Source organism: Lissotriton helveticus, chromosome 6 (genome assembly GCF_964261635.1).
Source record: "Lissotriton helveticus chromosome 6, aLisHel1.1, whole genome shotgun sequence".
NCBI classification, from domain to species: Eukaryota; Metazoa; Chordata; class Amphibia; order Caudata; family Salamandridae; genus Lissotriton; species Lissotriton helveticus.
In genome coordinates, this window is record NC_136067.1 from 1,653,361,394 (window position 1) to 1,653,383,991 (window position 22,598).

Below are 22,598 nucleotides of genomic sequence, written 5' to 3' on the forward strand. Positions count from 1 at the left end.
TTGTTTAGCCTCAGTTTTGGGGCTGCTTTGGTGTGAGAAAAAAGAATATATGTACATACATTTATGTGGAGCTAGATATATGTGATTTCCATATATAATTTTTATATTATTTCCGGGGTCCCCGCACATAGGCGGGAATATTCAGTGCTTATGACTATTGATGAGGATCCCCTGGAAGTGAATGCCAGTTGCCTACTAATAAGCGGCCAGGAAAATAAAAGTGGGCTGCCATAAAACATTATTAGGGTGCCAAACCCTGTATGGACAAGAAATTGGACATCCAATATTCTAACCTCAAGGGTGAATTTGTCTGTTAAGGGTAGAAAAGAAGGAGGTAAAAGATGAGGCACAAATAGTCCATAAAAAAAAAAAAACAGACAATAGGTCCAAATCCCATGCTCCTAGAAAATGGGCATTTAATGTCCTGAAATACTTTCATAATAATGCTACATACTTATTAAGGTGTTAATTTCAGGTATGATTAAAGAGATCAAATTTATTACCATCTTGCAAGTAAGTTGTGTGGCATCAGGACGACAATAGTTAGTTGGGCCGGCCAAATGATCCTTCCTGATGCTACTGAAACGTAGCTAAATGTATAATAGAGCCTACACTTAATTCCTACCACGGTACTTGACTCAAGTTTAGTTTAAGAGCAGAAGGAGGTAGCATCTTATAGTATTTATGCTCCCAGAACCAAGATGGGCTCATTGAAGCTTGTGCATGGGCAATAGAACCAAAATAATATTGGGTCTAATCGAGTTCAAGGATCCTAAAAAAATGATACGTGCATGACCCATAAGAACCAGTGTTAGGAAATTAATTCTGAGAAGGACTTGCCTTATAGTCAAGTGATGTATTTTATTTTTTTTAAAGGTCGAGACGTGGGTAAGTTATTTAGAATATAGGGCTTAGGTTTCTGACGGTGTGCGAGTTGTATAAACTTAACAGAACATTTACTAATCCCATCCCCTAGGTCTCTGTAACTACAAGAAGTTTGTCCATTTGCAAGATTGAACTTCTGATGTTTTTGACCAACCAGTCAGGAAAGAACGTGTGGTTATGACTCAATTACACAACACTGGTAGCCATGAAGATTAGGTAACTGAGAGGCGAGTTAGTCTGATGGAGAAAATGGTAGGCTGACGATTAAGGTGTTTGTAGCCTGCAGCGCATTTTTAACTGTGAAGTTATAGTTTGCGGTCAATTTGCTTAATATAATAATGTTCCAGAAGTTGAAACTATAAGGGAACCTTAAAAATATATAAAACCACCAACTTCTCTGAAACTACAAACTATTTATTGATTGTATTTCCAATTTTGCACTAGACCACTGACTGCCATGAGTAAATGCTGTGTCAGAACTTTGTGAAGAACAAACTAAACATTATATTGCAAACGAACGACCATACCTTAGATTCTAATAAACTTCCTTTAAAATACCGATACAGAACTGGAGTACACCTGGAAGCAGGGATAGATGTTCGCCATAGAGTACTGTGGAACAAATAACAGAGTTCGCCCTTTTAACAGACTGTCATTTAAATCATACTTTAAACATTTTGAGCAAGCTTCTACAAAGATACTCAGAAGCAGTCATAAAATATTCTTTACTGTTTACAGCCGTACAAACATGAAATTGAAAACCGTGCCTGTAATAAGCCACAGTGCCTCTTCAGCAGTGTGTTGAGGTTGCTTTAAAAGTGGCCTCTGAGCATCATAGGTATCCTCATTGAAGTCATAAACTTAGAAAATTCCCCTCCACAAGACAGACACTTTTATTTTGGCAGTCATTCTTTATTGCATTTTCATTTTAAGCATGAATTACAAGCGAGGATTAACACACACTGTAATACCAAGACAGACTGCAACTTACAAAACACATGCTACAACTGGAGAGCTGTCAATAATAGCTGGATACAAAGCGTTCAATAAGGCTTAGAAACAAATGCAAAATGGTATACAAATTACCTAGAATGGCCAGTCCTGGGCCAGTTTCATTACCTGTGCATTGAACAAATGCAAAAAAAAAAAAAAAGGAACCCTGATCATAAGAGAAACAAAGAACAATCTGGCAAGTTAGAGCACTGTGGGGTCCAGTCTGAGCCGGTGCTCCCATTCACGGTTCATAAGAGGGGTCTGCTCGTTGGATGGCACTTCTGTGGATCAAAGAAGTGCTCCAGGAAAAGAGACAGCGGTGTAGAGGGGATAGAGACAACGAAAAGTCATAGTGTCTAATGGAGAAAAAGAAATCATATTTCCTTGAAAATATCCAGTTGGTCTTTGGACTTGTAGTCAATAGATGATCTGTTCATGGGACGTAGCACCTACCATGTCAAACATCCAATCCCTGTGTTTAGTTGTTAGCCGCTGTTTAAAAATCTCAAAATGGCCATGGTGGCCACCAAAAGTACTGTGCCTATCCAGTGTTTGGTGTCAGGTGGTCCAGTATGTCGTGGAGCAAAAACAGCTCTGGGGAGAGTCACATTCAAATAACTGGCAATGTTCATGATGCCTTTGACTTGGGCCCAGTACAATAGAAGAGAACTGCAGAAATAAATGAGGTGCATGATGTCCCCTTGGGAGTGTGTACAACACCAACAAGCAGAGTTGGGAGCTAGATTTGACCTTCACAGTCTAAATGGGGACCAATGCCACAATAGGAGTTAGAAAAAAACTCTGTTTTAGTCGCACCTCACAGATCTCCATGTAATAACCATCTTGGAACTCATTGTCCAGCCTGCCGCACCATTTTCTTGCACGAACGACTAGAGTGGCCGCAAATGATGTTCGAACAGTAATGTTTAGTATAAGTCGGAAACAACCCTTGTGTAGAAGTACAGTGAAGCAAATAGTCATAGATTACAGATCGGGAGATGAAGTCTGGCAATAGGCAGAGTGAGACAGATACAGGTATTGCCACTGTTCCCAGTGTCTAGACAGAATTAATCTTCCAGGGAAAGAAGTCATTTAAAAGCCCCATTCTGTAGCAGGTGGGCCACCTTGAGGATGCCTTTGTTAGACCTGGTCTTTAGCAAAATGACCCTTTTTGCATGGTTACCGGGTGCAAATCAGCATCTGGCTCCCAATGTTTCTCAAAGGGGTATCTAGGTTGCACAAAGAGGCTGCAGGCTCGGCCAAGGAGGCTGGATGAAGGTGACCACCAGCTGGACAGGTAAGCTGGGATTTCGAGGGTGGTCTGGGCACCGTTGGTTGGGATCCCCAAGGCCAGGTGGCCGAGGATGCTGGGGTACATTTTGGTGTCTGATTTTCTTTGTCGGAGACAGTTGCGGTCCGAAGGGCCCTTCGTGTAGAGACTGCAGGTGACATGTTGGAGTCCAGAAGAGGTCAGCCACTGATGGAGTCGAGGTCTGGCCAACTGGACCACTGGGGGTAACTTCATTGGACAGATAAGCCACTCGGGTCTGGGGCATCGGTGCAGAGTGGGCAGAGGTCACGGATCCGGAGTTTTTAAAGTTGGAGTTTTCTGAACAGGGCCTCTGTCCTCAGCTCTTTGTTGAAGTGTGGCAGTCATCCTTGGGTTCTTGGAAGTCGCTGGCCACAGGACAGGCATAGTTTTGGGAGAGTAGGATCTGCTTACTATGGTTATCCCCACTTTTTGTTGGTGTTTCACTGTTTTACGACTTTAGTCTGGCTGGGGCCCTGCTATTCAAGACCCCAGCCTAGCTGCTTCCTCTCTAAAATGATTGCATGTACTTTAGGTACACTCCAGATTGATTACTGGGTTACCTGTGTGAGTCCCTAGTATATGTTACCTTAGGTACCAAGGGGATGGGTACCCCAGAGGCCTACCAGGGGCTGAAGCATGTATAATGTCACCCCTGGGAAGCTTTTCAAAATGGCACCACAGGTACTGCAGCCTGGGTAAGGTGGTGCATGCACCCCATACTGAGATATAGGCTACCTATATCTACCTTTAATCACTGACACACAAACCTATAAGTCACTCCTATGGCAGACCTTCTCAATCTTGAAGGCAGAGTGCTTGGTTTTGTGTGAGAGGGTGCCCATGCATGAGCAGGGCCCCTCTGCAGCTTTTAGAGCCTATTCTAAGTATAGGACCCCAGTCCTTAGGACTTCAGATTACACTTGGACGAAACTCTGCAACATATATCCTGGAACTTCAACATTCTACATGACTAGAAGACACAAGAATCTCCCTTGGGGTCAAGGAGTGACTGCCCTGTTCAAACAGGCACCAAAGAAGCATCTTGCCGGTCTGCATTTCCAAGGCTCCTGCGGAACCCGAAGGATTTGCGACTCAGGACACGAACTTCCAGACTTCAGAGGCAAACACGAGATCCCAGCAAAGCTGAGACCCACAGCCCTCACGAGTGATGTGGGACCGGAACTCTGGGACACCGTGAACATTTGCAAGTGCATCGACTTCCCGAGCTTTCCCAAAGTTGTGCGTTAGGCTACTTGTAGTCTAAGCCCCAAGCAACATCTGCACCGAAGATTGTGTGCCTACACTCCACGAGTGTTCAGTGTGGCCGCTTCTAGCATTTCTGCTCGAGGTTCCTTCGCGATCCCTGGTCCGTCGACTGGTGGCTCTCCACAAAGGTAACTCTTCTTTCCTTTGGGCTTCCCTGGTTGCTGCAGATGTGCCCTGACTCCCTACCAAGAGGTGAGTCCCTCAAACCTTGCCGGTCTGCCCCAAAGACAATCTGTTTTCTGCGTGGGTTGCTGTTGCCAAGGCTTGTTGGGTCCAATACGGAAACAGACACCGCAGCACTCAACATCCTTCGTGGGGCAGCTTGAATCCAGCTCCTGGTCGTCCTCGACGCCTCCTGGTCCTCGTGGCTGAAGAGTCAAGCTTCACCTTCTTCACCTGAAATCACCAGACATCGGTGGGCATCTTCTCATCGCCTTCCTGGTCACTGGTAAGTGTCCCGGACTCTGTCCCCTCCGCTTAAAGGTTCTTCACATCTCCGATCCACCCTTGGATCCACCCAGACACTTTCCACTTGGACGCCAGCAGAACTTTGCAGCAGCTCTCCATTGAAATAGACGACGAAACCAGACACGAAAACACCTTTGCACCCGGCTTCCCTGGGTGAGGTATTGAATATGCTACTTACCAGTATGCATCTGTTCTTGGCATGTAGGGCTGCTAACATTCATATCTATTGCATAGATCGCCGCCTAGTGTTGGGTCCGGATGATTGCACATTGTTGTCCTGGAAGAGTCTTCGAAGTATCACGAGATAGGTGGCTCCTCCCCTGGACTACAGTGCGCATGGGCATCGACTCCATCCCCAGATTGTTTTTAGCCATTGTGGCAAAGATGGAGTGCGATAGTGTAAATGATGTCCATGCTAGTGATGAAATGCATGAAGTAGTCTGCAGCTGCTACAGGCGCCAGGGAGGAGGGCGGGCGATATGAATGTTAGCAGCCCTACATGCCAAGAACAGATGCATACTGGTAAGTAGCATATTCAGTTCGAGGCATGTGGGCTGCTAAATTCATATCTATTGCATAGAATACATAGCAGTCCCCTCATGAACGGCGGCCGCCCGTGCCAGCTGCAGAAGTCTGAAAAAGAGTTTTGAGAACAGCCTGTCCTAGAGCTGCCTGCTGTTTGGAGTGCACATCTACACAGTAATGTTTGGTAAATGTATGTGGTGTAGCCCACGTGGCTGCTCTACAAATATCCTCTAAAGGAATGTTACCTAGGAATGCCATGGAGGCCCCCAGTTTGCGTGTGCAGTGCGCCCTGGGGGGGACCGTTAAAGTGCGTTGTGCCTTCTGATAACAAATCTGAATTCATTTAACGATCCATCTGGCTATTCCAGCTTTGGAAATAGCGTTGCCTTTGTGCTGTGCGGAGAAGGCAACGAAAAGTTGCTGTGTCTTCCTAAAGGGTTGTGTTCTGTCAATATAGTACATCAATGCCCTTTTAACGTCTAGCGTGTGGAGCATTCTTTCTGCTACTGTTTCTGGGTTTGGAAAGAATGCGGGCAGTTCAATGGTTTGATTGACATGAAACTGTGACACCACCTTCGGAAGGAACTTGGGGTTAGTGCGGAGCACTACCCTGTTTGAATGCACTTGTATAAATGGCTCTTGTATTGTGAGCGCTTGTAGCTCACTAACACGCCTTAGAGACGTGATAGCAATAAGGAAAGCCACTTTCCATGTCAAGAACTGAATCTCACATGAATGTAAAGGCTCAAAAGGTGGGCCCATCAACCTAGTGAGGACCACGTTGAGATTCCATACTGGAGCGGGTGGGGTCCTGGGAGGAATGACCCGCTTCAGCCCTTCTAGAAAAGCTTTAATGGCAGGCACCCTGAAAACAGAGAGATGCTGCCTGTTTTGAAGATAAGCCGCTATGGCGGATAAGTGTATCCTAATGGAAGCGTACGCTAGATTGCATTTGTAAAGATGTAACAAATAGCAGATGATGTTAGGAATGGAGGCATCCAGCGGGTCAATGTTGTGTGCTGTACAATAAATGACAAACCGCTTCCATTTTGCTGCATAGCAAGCTCTTGTAGTGGGCTTCCGTGCCTCCCTGATGATGTCCATGCATTCAGGAGGCAGGTTGAGGTAGCCAAACTCTAAGACCTCAGGAGCCAGATCGCCAGATTGAGCTGTCGCGGATCTGGGTGCTGAATGTCGCCATGGTTCTGCGTCAAGAGCCTGGGTGTGAGGTGCAGCCTTTGATGCGGTACCACGGAGAGTTCTAGAAACGTGGTGTACCATGGTTGGCGTGCCCACGTTGGAGCAACTAGGATGAGTGTCATCGAGTGTTGCTTTAGCTTTCTTGCCACCAGCGGTATCAGAGGTGCTGGGGGAAAAGCGTATGCAAATCTGCCTGACCAGTTCATCCATATCGCATTTCCCTGCGACTGTGGGTGAGGGAACCTGGCGGCAAAGTGTTGGCATTTTGCGTTTTCCCTTGTGGCAAACAGGTCTATCTCTGGATGACCCCACTGTTGAAAGTACGGGTGGAGTACTGATGAATGTATCTCCCACTCGTGCATTTGATGGCTGTACCTGCTGAGCAGATCTGCCATCTGTTTGTCTGTGCCCGGGAGGTGTTCCGCCATGAGGAAGACGTTCCTCTGAATGGCCCACTTCCACATGCTCTGAGCCAGGTGAGACAGCTGTGGAGAGTGCGTACCTCCCTGTTTCTGGATGTAATACATCGCCGTCATGTTGTCCATCCGGATTAACACGACTTTGTTGCACAGATGTATTTTGAAGGATTTGAGTGCCATGAAGATTGCCATCAATTCCAGATAGTTGATGTGCATCTTCTTTTGCTGCGTCGTCCATAGTCCCTGCACAGTGTAGTGGAGCACATGAGCTCCCCACCCCTGGAGAGATGCGTCCGTTGTTAGGATAATCTGTGGCACAGGCTCCTGGAACGGTCGGCCCTTGCAAAGGTTGTGTGGATTCCACCAATGCAGAGAGTTGTACGACCGACCGGTGACCAACACTAGGTCTTTTAACTGTCCTTGAGCCTGAGTCCACTGATGCGCCAAGCATTCTTGGAGCGGACGCATATGCAACCGTGCGTGCGGGACAATGAAGATGCAGGAGGCCATCATGCCTATCAACTGCATGAACACTCTCGCTGGGAGTGAGTTTTGCGGTCTGAACCTCCGGATGAGCGACTGGATGTTGTCGATCCTCACCTGGTTTGGCTGAGCCGTAGCTGTCAGAGTATTGATTGTCGCGCCCAGATACTGCCGCACATGGGCTGGCTGGAGGTGCGACTTTGGATAGTTTAACGAAAACCCCAGACTGTGAAGGAGGTGAATTGTGTGGGACATGTCCACGCCGCGCACTGCTGTTCCGACTTTGCTTGAACGAGTCAGTCGTCTAGGTAAGGATAGACATGTATGTTTTGTCTCCTGAGGTGCGCCGCCACGGTCGCCAGACACTTCGTGAACACTCTGGGGGCAGTGGTCACCCCGAAGGGCAGGACCTTGAACTGGTAATGCCTGTTTTGTATGGTGAACCTGAGGTACTTTCTGTGGGACGGGTGGAGTGGTATGTGAAAATAAGCATCCTTGAGGTCCAAGGTTGCGAGGAAGTCCCCCTGGTTTAACAATGGTAGAACCTGCTGTAGTGTTAACATGTGAAAATGTTCTGAGAGTATGTAGAGGTTGAGGGGGCGTAGGTCTAGAATGGGCCTGAGCGAGCCGTCCTTTTTTGGGATTAAGAAGTACAGGGAATAAACCCCTGTGCCTTCTTCCTCCACCGGCACGAGCTCTATAGCGCCTTTTTGCAGCATCACCAGGACTTCTTGCTGCAATAAGTGCAAGTGCTCTGCTGACATAGGACGGTGTCTTGGGGGTATGTTGGGTGGAGTGGATGTTAGCTCTAAACAGTAGCCGTATTGGATAAGTTTCCTGACCCACCTGTCTGTGGTGATGGATTTCCAGACTGGCAGGAACTGCTGGAGTCTCCCCCCGACAGGTGTTGGATGGTCGGGGGGCAGTGACAGGGAGTCCCTGTTTGTTGGCAGCAGAGGAACGGGAATTATTGTTGCCTCTGCCTCTGCCCTTTGCGCTGTTTCCTCTGTAACCACCTCGTTTCTGTTTTGGGTACGAGGCCTGGGCGCCTCCCTTGTTGAAATGCGACTGCTGTGCCAAGTGTCCTCTGGCAACACCCCGTGCACCTGAGCGACGAAAAGTGTTCCCTCTGTATTGCTGAGACTGAAGCGCCCCCATGGACTTAGCCGTTTCAGTATATTTTTTTATCTTTACGAGGGTGGTATCAATCTCTGGGCCAAACAGTCTGTCTGGATTGACAGGCTGGTTGAGGATAGTCATTTGTATCTCAGGCTTGAACCCTGAGATGCGGAGCCATGCCTGACGCCTTAACATAACACTAGTGTTTATTGCTCTTGCTGCTGTATCAGCGACATCTAGCGCACATTTAATCGCAGCGTTAGAAATGAGCTTGCCCTCTTGTATCAGCATCTCAGCTCCTTCTTTAAACTGGTCTGGAAGGTGTTGTAAGAGCTGCTCTAAGGTGTCATAGTGCGCCCTATCATACCTGGCTAACAGGGCTTGAGTGTTAGAAATGCGCCATATAGTGGAGAAGCGTGGCTCAGCGGTTAGAGGTGGCAGACCCGGAAGCTGAGATCGACCGTGGACCAGGGTTCGATTCCCCGCCTCGGCGGGTCTTGGGCTCAAAAATTCCACGGACTCGACAATTCTCGCTCCGGTGCCTACTCGAATCACGGGGTCACACTCTGCAACTCTGGGCAATAGCTTGCTTAATCTCCACTACGGCCCCTCGCGGCGGGATGCCTGGCTTTCACCTTGTGGACACCCTGCCGGGGTTTCTCACAGGGGAATACCAGGACGGGTTCCCTAAGCAAGCGCCAGGATGCCCTTTGGGTGACAGGTTTGCGCTATATAAGTACACCTACATTTACATTTACATATGTTGGCTGCCTGCGCAGCCACCCTTTTGCCCCCTGCCTCCAGCACTTTAGACTCTTTGTCCGGGGGAGGAGCTTCACCCGTTGTCTGTGAATTTGCCCTCTTGCGGGCATTGGAGACCACCAAAGAGTCTAGAGGCAACTGTCCCCGTATATAAGTAGGGTCACCAGGCGCCGGCCTGTATTTCTTTTCAATACGTGGGTTCACCACTCTGGCTCTGGTGGGTTCCTTGAAAATGTCTGTGGCATGCTTGAGAACCCCCTTAAGCATTGGAAGTGTCTTCACCGTTTTTTCTGATGCCGAAAAAGTATCAAATAAAAAGTCAACTTCCACTGGGTCGGCATGCATCTCTACTTTGTGGTTTGAAGCTGCCCTTTCAATTAAGGCATTAAATGCCGCAGAGTCTTCAGTGGGAGAAGTTTTAACACCATACAGATGTGGGTCACTGACCAGCTGTTGGTCCCCCTGATCACCAGAGTGTATCCATGATTCTTGCTGCTCATCAGGGTCAGTATTTTCAGGGAAGTTATACTGCTCATCTTGGTCACCCTCATCCCCATTGGATCCAGTGGGTAAAGGTGTAGGACTCCTCCCAGGCCCTTGAGGGATGGGTTCAACAAGGTCCGGCGTGTCTGGTGCAGGCCTTTTCTTTTTTAGAGGTATGACATAGGATTCTACAGGCTGTGCTGTAATTTTCCTTTTGTAGAGGGTTAATCTACCCGTGTCGGTGTCGATAAACTGCTCTGAATGTTCGGTAGGCAAGGGTGGTCGACCAAAACCTCCCGTGAGCTGAGCCACTGATTCCTCGGTCACCGTACAAGGGGCAAAAGCCTTCGGCGCCACCTTTGGCGGTAGAGTGTTGAGTATCGCATCGAACTCTTGTCCAGTGGAACACTCTGCCTCGGCACCGAGTGTGTTTTCTGCTCCAACGCCTTGTCCTTTATTTGTTTCAGGGAGTCCGTGACTTGCTTTGTAAACGAAGCGGATGGGTTCGTCGAGCCGACCGACGACCTCTGCCCACCCACAGAGGAAGAGCCATGCGTCGACGATATGTCTTTGTGCGGCGGAGGCGCGGATGCACCTTCGACAGCTGTGCTCCGGTCCCCCGTCCCGGCTTAGGTCGTTGACGTCGCTGACTTTGGAGCAGCGGATTTGACCTTCGGCGTAGGGGCTCCAGACTTATGCTCGGTGCCCTTTGCTGACGCCGTTTCGACTGTCCGCGTGCCTGTTGGTGCGGCAGTCGTTGCTGAAGGAGTCTCGACAGTCTTTTTCGACTTTGGCTCGACCACCTTAGACGACACTGGCTCAACGACCTTCTTCGAGCTGGTCTCCTTGGCCCCTTTCGGTACCTTAGCCTGATCGACAGCCTTCTTTGGCTTCGAGGCCTCCGAAGACGACGGCGCTGATGCAGTCCCAGACGTCTTCAGTTTCGATGGTGTGTCGGCCATCTTTGTAGTTTTCGATTCCGAAGGTTTCGGTTTCGATTTGTGTGATGGAGGCTCCGTAGTCGTGTCCGTAGCCGGGCCAGGAGGCGGGGCCGAGGATCGAGTAGTAGGGTCGTGGGTAAGGCCGAGTGGCGATCCCGTGCCTGAGCCTTAGTAATTGTACGCACGGGGCATAGCTCTTCCTCTGAGCTATCTTCCGCGGCCCCATAAACTTCCTCGTCGTCCCCTACCTCCTCGACGGTTTCGTACAGGTCCAGGCCCTCGATGGGTTCCCCGTAGTCGGCCTCTACCTCCGCCGATGAAGGCGAGATCTGCAGGTGAAGCTCTTGCTCGTCTGCTTCGGGGTCTGTAAAGATGTCGACCGGCGCTGGTGCCGATCGCTGGGCCTCGAGGCGCGCCACGCGCCGAATCTTGAGCGTCTTCTTCGACCTGAATTTGGAACAGGCCATACAGTTGCCCTCGTTGTGGTCCGGCGACAGGCACTTGTTGCATACAGGATGCACGTCGATGTGTGGGTATTTCGAACCGCACACGGGACAGTACTTGAACGGGCTTCGTTCCATCGTAGCGTCGTCTGGGTCTTGCTGCGTCGACAGGGCCTCGATGACCGAAGAGTCACCCGACTCCACAGTTATCCGACTCGAAGAGTTGGAGTACACACGAGACCGAACGCTAACAATACCGACGAAGTAAAGAAAGCCTTGTGGCCTTCAAAAGTTGTTTTATCGATTCCGAACAGGAGACGTCGAAATCACATCCGAACCCAATGGCGGAAAAAAACAATCTGGGGATGGAGTCGATGCCCATGCCCACTGTAGTCCAGGGGAGGAGCCACCTATCTCGTGATACTTCGAAGACTCTTCCAGGACAACAATGTGCAATCATCCGGACCCAACACTAGGCGGCGATCTATGCAATAGATATGAATTTAGCAGCCCACATGCCTCAAACCTAAAGTACTCCGGTGCTCCCGTGGGTGTTGACTTCCAGAACCTCCTAGTTCTAAAGGGGTTTGCTCCAAGTCCTTTAAGTGTCCTTAATCTTTAAAATTCCAACCGCGACTTTCCCCAAAGAAGTTAATGGTGATTCGCGGCTGTGTTTAGACACTGCACGCGTCCCCCGTGGGTCCCCTGTGTCACTACCTTGGGTGTTTCCTGGTGGCCCCAGTGGTTCTAAAGGCTCTAGGCCTCGTCTCTATGTCAGTCATGGTTCTTATACCACTTTCTTAATATATGGTTTGGTACGCCCCTAGGGCTCAACGTATATTGTGCTAATTTACTGTGTGCTAAATATATATATATATATATATATATATATATATATATATATATATATATATATATATACCTGGTGTGGTTCTCCTTTCATTTGGTCATTCATGAGATTATAGACTGGTAAAACATACTGCTTTACATTCCTTCAAAACTTAGCCTGAAGGCTGCTCTCCACAGCTACCACTAGGATAGCTTTCTATATAGGTGGTCATTAAACCTACCATCAATAAGGGTTGTTTGGACTGGTGCAATGTGTCCACTAGAATAGTAGACCGCATATGCCAGGCCAACTTCTCACACTGGTGTGCAGCGTGTGAGATTCCAGTTTGCCATTGTTCTACCAGATAATCTCAAGTGATTGACCATTTGAAAACCACTAAAGATACCAGAGGTATATATAAAACAAGTTTAAATACAGTAAGTTCTACAGAACTTAGAGTTGTGTGTTAAGGGCTTAAGCACACCCTTTCTACAACTCAAGAGAGTTTAGTAGGTAAACAACTAGAGTAGGTGGTGCATACACCACACCTCACTAGTTATGTCTTCAAGACCAGGAATCAGTGGATACATGCCAGATGTCAGTAGGTTACAGCCATCCAAGTAGGACACATTCCCTTTTTTTTTTTTTAATTAAGGGCTCTGAATACTATGAGGAAATTGAAGACAGGCAAGAATGCCACCACCCAACATCTCAGGGAGGTGTTACTGCTTGATGACCATAGGAAGGCTACAGAGCCTGAAAGGATAGGCAGTGGTATGGAACCAACAGAGGGGGAAGAGGCCCGTGGTACAAACCAACAGGACTCCGACTCTGATGTTGACCAGGCAGGTAACAATGACCTGGACAATCCAGGTCCAAATGGAGATGAAGAAGGCCAAAGTGGCTCGGTCTTTGTCCCAGCAGGAAGAGTTGGGGGTGTGCCTATAAGGCCAAGATCACCTTCAGTGGAATCTAACCATTCTTGCACATCAGTAGGGACCTCTGTCTCTTCTAATAGGAGGGACACCTCCCAGGAGAAGAGAGAAAGACCAATGAAACTTGATGAAGCTCAACTGAGAATAAGGAGACAGAAAGTAGCCTTAGAGAGGGAGTCCCTAGAGCTTGAAAAAGCTAGAAAAAAGATGTGGCTAGGGCCCCATGGTGGCAGCAATTTCCCTAGTGGTAGGGACAGGTCTTATGACCATAGAAACTTAAACAAGATTGTCCCTCCCTACCAGAGTGGGGATGACATACACAAAAGGATAACTGCACTGGAAAGGGCCTGCAAAGTACAGAAGGTCCCCCAGGAGCAGTGGGCAGCAATCTTGTGGCTCTCCTTTGCAGACAAAGGTAGAGACAAGCTCCTCTCTGTCAGAGAAGAGGATGCTGATGATCACAAATTCCTGAAGCGTGCTCTAATAGACGAGTTTGGCTTAACCACTGAGCAGTATAGAATACAGTTTAGAGATACCCAAAAGACACAGACTCAGGACTGGGTTGACTTTGTTGATTGTGCTACTAAGGCTCTGGAGGGCTGGTTACTGGCCAGTAAAGTGTGTGATTATACAGGATTGTACAACTTGATTATGAGGGAGCAAATCCTTAATAACTGTCAGAATCTGCTGTTGCATCAGCACCTGGTAGACTCTGATCTGACCTCTCCCCAAGAATTGGGAAAGAAGGCAGACAAGTGGGTCTGGAACAGGGTAAAGCAGAAGGTACAGAACCAAGGTGGTGACAAGAAGAAGCAAGATCCTAATAAGGGTGGGGAGAAGGGTAGAGACCCGAAGTCTTCACGAGGCCCCCAAAGTCTTCTAATGGTGGGGATTCCCAATCTTCCAAACAGAAAGGCCCAAAGAAACCATGGTGTAAACAGAACAGCAATTGGACTAGTGATTGCACTAGAAAAGATTCAACTCCAGCCACCATTGCCCCTAAAGCAACTGTTCCCCTTAGTTCAGCTCTAAGTGGTGGTACCCAGCAGAAGGGTGTAGTAGGGTTAACCCTGGGTACTGTGATGGGCTCTGGCCTAGTCAGAGTGCCAACTCAGGCTGTTCTGATCTGTGAAGGAGGCATGGATATGTCCTCCTATGTGAGTCCCAGTAACTTGGGCAAATACAGACAGCAGCCTTTGATAAATGGAAAATAGGCTATGGCCTACAGGGACACAGGAGCAAGTATCACAATGGTGACACAAGACCTTGTGGACCCTGGACAAATCATACTTGGTGAACTTTACCAAGTGACCATTGCTAGTAATGTCAGGACCAACCATGCCCTGGCAGTTGTTAATTTCTCCTGGGGAGGGGTAACTGGTCTCAAGAAAGTTGTGGTAAGTGCAGACCTCACAGTTGAATGCTTGCTTGGCAATGATTTAGAGATTTCAGCCTGGTCTGAAGTGGAGTAAGGACCCATGCAGAAATGTTAGGAATCTCTGCACATGTGTTTGCTAAGACTAGGTCACAGGCCAAAATGTCTAAAACTGAACAGGCCCTGGATTCTGGAATAATGGACCAGGTGCCTTCCAAGAAAAGGAGCAGTAGGGATAAGGCAGTGCCTGCATCCGGATCTTCCCTGCACCCGCCAAGCCGAACTCCAGCAGCACCCACCTCAAGTGTATCCTGCTCAACACCCGCTCCGTCCACAGACACGCCGTAGAACTCTGGAACCTGCTCGACACCACCGCCCCCGACGTTGCCTTCATCACCGAGACCTGGATGAACGCCTCCTCAGCCCCAGACATCGCCATCGCCATCCCAGAGGGCTACAAGATCACCCGAAGAGACCGCGACAACCAGACCGGAGGAGGCATCGCCATCATCCACAGAGACACCATCCGCATCACTACCAACACCGATGACACCCTCACCACCGCTGAACACCTGCACTTCCAGATCCACACCAACCCGAAGACCACCCTCAGAGGCACCTTGATCTACCGACCCCCTGGACCACGCACACGATTCAGCGAGGACATCGCCGACTTCGTCAGCCCGCACGCTCTCCCCTCCGCCGACTACATCCTCCTGGGGGACCTCAACTTCCACCTGGAGAACAACAACGACTGCAACACCATCAGCCTGCTCGACAACCTCGACAACCTCGGACTCAAGCAACTGGTTACCACCCCCACCCACCTCGCCGGACACACACTCGACGCCGTCTTCTCATCCAGCAAAGACGTCACCTTCAGCCACGCAACAGGACTCCACTGGACGGACCACAGCTGCGTCCACTTCACCTTCAGAAGAACGACGATCCACCACCACCAGCAACAGGTTGCTCGAAGAAGCTGGAACAAGATCACAGCCAACCAGCTCACCGCTTCCCTGAGCCAGCACCCTCCCGCCAACTCAGCGAACCCCAGCCAGGCCGCCGACAACCTCACGAAATGGATCAACGACTGCGCGGACGAACTCGCCCCTCTGAGAACCCCACCCAGCAGATCCTGCAGCAGAAAAACACCATGGTTCACCGACGAACTCAAGAGCTCCAAGAAGAACTGTCGAGCCCTCGAGAAAGCCTGGAGAAGGGAACCAACGACGGACAACATGACCACCCTCAAGCTCGCCACCCGGAAACACCACCAACTGATCCGCGCCACCAAGAAAAATGCATACAAGGACCGGCTGGACAACAACGCACACAACTGCAAGGAACTCTTCAGCATCGTGAAAGAGCTATCCAACCCCAACGCCGGAAACAATGACATCACCCCGTCGCAAGAACTCTGCAACTCCCTCGCGTCCTACTTCCACAACAAGATCACGGACATACACAACAGCTTCAACAACCAACCAACGCAAGCCACAACCGCAACGACGCCACCCACCACCACCCTCCGCACCTGGACCCCGATCAGCACCGAAGACACCATCCGCACCATGAACTCCATCCATTCCGGATCTCCGACCGACCCCTGCCCTCACCACGTCTTCAACAAGGCCGACGCTGTCATCGCACCCCACCTGCGGGACATCATCAACACCTCCTTCGACTCCGCCACCTTCCCCGAGAGCTGGAAGCACGCCGAACTCAGCGCTCTCCTCAAGAAACCCACAGCAGACCCCACCGACCTCAAGAACTACCGTCCCATCTCGCTTCTCCCGTTCCCGGCCAAAGTCATCGAGAAGACCGTCAACAAACAGCTGGCCGCCTTCCTCGAGACGAATGGATCCCTCGACCCCTCACAGTCTGGCTTCCGAGCCAACCACAGCACCGAGACCGCCCTCATCGCCGCCACCGACGACCTTCGAACTCTGATGGACAACGGAGAAACAGCGGCCCTCATCCTCCTGGACCTCTCCGCGGCTTTCGACACTGTCTGCCACCGCACCCTAGTACAGCGCCTCAGCAACATCGGAATCCAGGAGAAGGCACTGGAATGGATCACCTCCTTCCTCGACGGAAGAACACAAAGAGTCCGCCTACCACCGTACAAGTCAGAGGCCACCAAAGTCATCTGCGGCGTCCCTCAAGGGTCCTCGCTCAGCCCCACCCTCTTCAACGTCTACATGAGCCCCCTTGCGGCCATCGCACGCCAACACAACCTCAACATAATCTCCTACGCTGACGACACCCAGCTGATCCTCTCCCTGACCAACGACCCCGCCACCGCCAGAGCCAACCTGCACGAAGGGATGAGAGACGTAGCCGAATGGATGACGACCAGCCGCCTGAAACTGAACTCAGACAAGACGGAGGTCCTCATCCTGGGCTCCACGCCCTCCGCCTGGGACGACTCCTGGTGGCCCCCCGCCCTGGGCACCGCACCCAAGCCGACGGACCACGCGCGCAACCTGGGCTTCATCCTGGACTCCTCCCTCTCCATGACCGGACAAGTCAACGCCGTCTCCTCGTCATGCTTCAACATCCTGCGCATGCTACGTAAGATCTTCCGGTGGATCCCCACCGAGACGAGGAAGACGGTCACCCAGGCCCTCGTCACCAGCCGACTGGACTACGGCAACGCCCTCTACGCCGGAACCACTGCCAAACTCCAGAAGAGACTCCAGCGGATCCAGAACGCCTCGGCGAGACTCATCCTCGACATCCCCCGACGCAGCCACATCTCCGGACACCTGAGAGATCTACACTGGCTCCCGGTCAACAAGAGAATCACCTTCCGTCTCCTCACCCACGCGCACAAAGCCCTACACGACCAAGGCCCGAGCTACCTCAACAACCGGATCAACTTCTACACTCCCAAGCGCCTCCTCAGATCAGCCAACCACGCCCTCGCCGCCGTCCCCCGCATCCGAAGAGCGACAACAGGAGGAAGATCCTTCTCCCACCTGGCCGCCAAGACCTGGAACTCCCTCCCGACCGACCTGCGCCTGACCCAAGACCACCTCGCCTTCAGGAAGAAGCTCAAGACCTGGCTGTTCGAGCAGTAGCGGCACCCCCCCCCCCCCCAGCGCCTTGAGACCCTACGGGTGAGTAGTGCGCTCTACAAATGACCTGATTGATTGATTGATTAACCGCCTGACTCAGAGTGATGATCAGTCTCTTGAGGGAGAGGATTGTGCTCCTCAAGAAGGAACTGTCCCAGATGAGCTTGAGCCTGACCAGGTTGAGTTCTTAGGAACAGGGGGCCATTCCAGGGCAGATCTGAGTCAGGGGCAGCTGAGCTGCCCTTCTCTTGAACCCCTCAGACAGCAGGAATGCTAGTGGCATCCATAAGATCTATTGGGATGATGAACTCCTGTATTCAGAGAGTAGAGACCCCAAGCCTGGTGCAGCCAGGAGGTTGGTTATACCTTTGACATTCAGGGGCTTCCTATTGACACTAGCCCATGATATTCCCGTAGCAGGACACCTGGGCCAAAACAAGACTTGGGTCAGAATTGTCCCTCACTTTCATTGGCCCCACGTGTCTGAAGACACAAAGGAGTTTTGAGGCTCCTGTGTCACCTGTCAAGCCAGTGGTAAGGCAGGTGGCACTACAAAGGCCCCCCTGATACCACTACCTGTGGTGGGGGTTCCCTTTTAGAGAGTGAGGATGGATATTGTTAGACCAATGGATCCTCAAACAGCAGCTGGGCACAGGTGTAACCTAGTGGTGGTGGACCATGCCACTAGGTACCCAGAAGCTATACCCCTTAGGACCACTACAGCACCTGTTGTGGCAAGAGCCCTCTTAGGAGTTTTCTCAAGAGTGGGTTTCCCTAAGGAGGTAGTATCTGACAGAGATGCAAACTTTATGTCTAGCTACTTGACTGCAATGTGGAAGGAGTGTGGAGTGAACTACAAATTCACCACACCCTATCACCCACAATGCTATGGTTTAGTTGAAAGGTTCAACAAAACCTTAAAGGGTATGATCAAGGGTGTCTCAGAAAAGCTTAGGCGGAGATGGGACATCCTACTACCCTGCCTTTTATTTGCATACAGGGAGGTTCCTCAGAAGGGGGTTGGCTACAGCCCTTTTAAACTTCTGTTTGGGCATCCTGTAAGAGGCCCACTGTGTCTGGTGAAGAATGAATGGGAGTTTACTCTCAATCCCCCTCAACAGGACATAGTGGACTATGTACTTGGTCTCCGCTCCAGGATGGCTGGGTATATGGAAAATGCAACTAAAAACCTTGAGGCTAGCCAGGAATTACAGAAAGCCTGGCATAACCAAAAGGTTGTACTGACTGTTTACCAGCCACGACAGAAAGTGTGGGCATTGGAGCCTGTGGCCCCAGCAGCTCTCCAAGACAAGTGGAGTGGACCCCACACTATTGTTGAACAGAAGGGAGAGGTTACCTATTTAGTAGATCTTGGAACTCCCAGGAGCCCCCATAGGGTGCTTCATGTCAACAGACTGAAACCATATGTTGACAGGGCAGACATTTGCGTGTTCATGGCTACTGATGAGGAACAGGAGGAAGAGAGTGATCTGCTCTCACAGAACCCGGATGATGGGTCAGTAGATGGTGTAGCCTTGGCACGCAGCCTCACTGACCAGCAGCAAACTGAATGCAGACAGGTACTCAATCAGTACAGACATATGTTTTCTCTTACTCCAAGTCAGACTACCTGGTGCACTCGTGAATTGGACACTGGGGTCAATCTGCCTTTTAAAAATAAGATTTACAGGCCACCTGATCATGTCAGGGACTGTATCAGGACTGAAGTCCAGAAAATGTTGGATTTGGGAGTTATTGAACCCTCAGATAGCCCTTGGGCTAATCCAGTGGTCTTGGTACCTAAACCTCACACCCAGGGTGGTAAGAGATGAGATATTTAGCCATAGTTGCTGCTTATTGATCTTATGCAACTGGTCAAAATTATGATGACCCCAATGATTAACTACCTGATCAGTATGCTCCCACTCCTACACACAGACTACTTCCACCGCAAGGTAGACATCCTGATCTCCAATTTCCTTTGGAGAGGGAAGAAAGCACGAATAAGCATAAAAAACCTAAGATTAGAGAAAAACCTAGGGGGGCGGTGGGGTCGGTAAACCGAGCAGACTTCAGGGTACTCCAAATAGCTTTTCTAGCAAAGCAGGGATCTTACTGGATATCTCCCCCTCAAGGATACACACCGGCCTGGCTACAAGTAGAGAGGGCCCTACTGGACAACCTGAACCCCCTGGCACTGTTAACAGCAAATAGGCATAAGCACGCCTCCAGGTCCATCTTTAAAAACACAATAATTGTTTTACTAAAGATAGATAAGAAATTGGAGAACAGTATCAGGGGCTTTAAGCTAGAGTCACTCTGGACCAACAGTAGGATCCTATACAAGGGGAAATGCCTAGCCTTCAACACATGGATAGAGGAATGTATCCACCACCCATACCAACTAGAAGATGGGGTATATCCTGCTACATTTGCAAATCTGAAGTCTAGACATAACCCATCAGACATTGACCTCTACAACTTTTTGAAAATCAAAAGGGCACTGTCCAAAATCAAACTATCGCCCGACCAGACGTCAATATCCCAATACATAACAAACATCAACAGACTAGGAGACCAGGTCTCACACCTATACAAACTCCTACGCCCAATATCCTCCAATCTGAACTCTAAGACAATTGAATACTGGGGAAATCAAACGAAACATACACTGGACGAACAAGAACTGGCAACACTGTGGACCTCTGCCTCGCGTATTAAAATCTCCCCAGTGCTCTCGCAGACAAAATTCTGGCTGCTACACAAGGTCTTTTTGAACCCCGGCACGATTTCACTCGCTAAGTCTCAGGGACAACGAGCTATGCTGGAACTGTAGCAAGGAAAAAGAGGACCTAGCACACCTTATTTACCAATGTCCAACACTAAAAACCTACTGGGAGGAAATCTTTGGGTTTATAAACAGGGTACTGGGCTTCACAATAACAACTGAATTTTCCACCCTCGCCACCGCATTTATGACCGCAGAACTAAGATCAGAGCACGATAAGGACCTACTTGACCTGCTGCTGACCGTAGCGGTGAAAATGGTCCTAGCCATATGGAAAGACACAAGTAAGACCTTATACAAAGGCTGGTTCAACTGGATCATTCACCTTAGAGGTGCTGACAATATTACACTACAAAACTCACCTGGTAAACAAGCAACCAAGGGGATGTGGAAGTCACTCGACACATACCTAGACTTCTACGAACACCCATGAAAACCGGTCTTGTCCCGGCGACACCCCACCCCCCCTCCACTTTGCCCCCCTTTTCAGGGTGGTTAAAAGAATGAACTATGGCCCTACGGATCAGTTGGACTGATTTGTCTCCCTATCTCGCCATATGCAAGCCAGGGATGTGGCGGCAGGCCACGCATTCATAAGTCTCACAACTAAAGAACCTTTCTTGCGTCTTTCACCCACTTCTCTCCTGCTTTTCCTTTCTTTCTATCACTTTTTTTTTCCTTCTTTCTCTTATTCTCACTAAACCACGTCAGATGGGGTTAGCTAAGCATATGTTTCGAAGTGACGGTTAACAATGTTGTACAAACTACGACTACGATTGGCTAACCTTGTAACAGAAATGCTAATGTCTGGACTATAAAAGTAATAATAAAATACTTTGAAATAAAAAATAAAAAAGCAACTATCAACCATTGACAAAGCCAATAGTCCTGACTTGTAAGTATGATGTTACTTGTTGTATTAAATACAGAAACAGCAAAATACAAGTCGGGCGGCACACTATGCTAAACACAGATATTTAGCTTACGTTTTTAAGCCACGCCTTAATTACATTGGCCACTCCCCCTTTGAGCGACCCCCCTCCCCAGTTTTTTCATTCCACTTAAAGCCCTGCCTTCATCTCTCTTTACTTCAAATTTAAAAAGAAATTGTAAATATCACTGAACAGGCAGAGGGTTGCTCTTGCTAGGATGCACGACCCCCAATCCTACTTCACAGGGGCACGAGGCTAAGTATTACTTTCCATATTTACAAGTGACTGCTTTTCTTCAGCCACAAGCCACATTCAGAGTAATAGGAGTGAGCTTTCACTCACGACCCTCCACTTCTAGACGGACGCTTGGGTGAACCAGGATGAATGCACCAATCCCACTTATCACAAAAGATGTGGGGGGAAGGAAAGCTTGCATGGAAAGTCAGTTTCAGTGAAAAGAAAAAGGGGAGAATTATGTTTCTGACAAATTTCTCTAATTGTCTAACCCTTGGCACTTTTCGTATTGCACTGCCTATACCACCGTCATCGGAATGTAACTTTAAGAAGCACCAGCACCTGGCTATTGAAACCACAAAAAATTCAGAAAAAGAAAATATACAACCATACTCACTCCAGACTTGTACCTAGAATCAGGAATGCCCTGCCCCCAGGAATCAGAATGAACCCTTCAAGCACTTCCTTCAAAAAAGAAGTCAAACTGCTTTTAACGAAAAACACAACCCCAATACTTGATTTAGCTCACCATACAGGACTTGCACCGGATATTAGGGACCAATGGCTTAACACACTCTTGAGTACCCCCGGACCCACTAATAATGTTTGACATCACTTATGCTTTCCCTACTATCTACTCTTATTGTTGTACCTAGTGTATCAAGCTATCTATTTGATGTAACATTTGTAAAGCGCTCGGATACCCTTCCAGTGTCTAGTTCGCGCTATATAAAACTTTTTAAATAAATACATCTTCCTCCAATCCTAGCCCTTCAGAGTAAGGCTGAGGAAACTACACAGAGCCCAAAGGCCTCTTCGGCGCCAGTCTGGGCATCTATGGAAGCCCAACCGGATTCGTGTCGTATGAGATAAGACTGCAGCTGGTGCCACCAGAGGGATTGGGAGTCTCAGCGCCGGGGAAGGTCGAGAAGGTACGATTGAGCCTGTCCGGTTCCAAGAGGAGCCATGGGTGATGGGGCCATAGCAGCCAGCACAGAGCCCAATGGTTCCCCTTCAGCGGAACGAGTCTTCGCATGCCAAGACTCCTCTGTCATGTCGGGTGATGGATGGGGGGGAAGTCGAAAGGTCACTTCAATTTCCTGTGGTGCTTCTTCCCAGACCC

General features: G+C 49.4%; 1 protein-coding gene across 3 annotated transcripts in view; it reads right to left on the reverse strand.

Moving 5' to 3' along the window:
- The window catches only part of GPCPD1 (glycerophosphocholine phosphodiesterase 1), a 733,645-nt gene that overhangs the window by 599,425 nt on the left and 111,622 nt on the right, over positions 1-22,598 (reverse strand). For all 3 annotated transcript variants that reach the window (XM_078649507.1, XM_078649508.1, XM_078649506.1), the window contains one exon: positions 1,413-1,497. In XM_078649507.1, the coding sequence (XP_078505633.1) occupies positions 1,413-1,497 (85 nt within the window). The remainder of the gene's footprint in view (positions 1-1,412; positions 1,498-22,598) is intronic.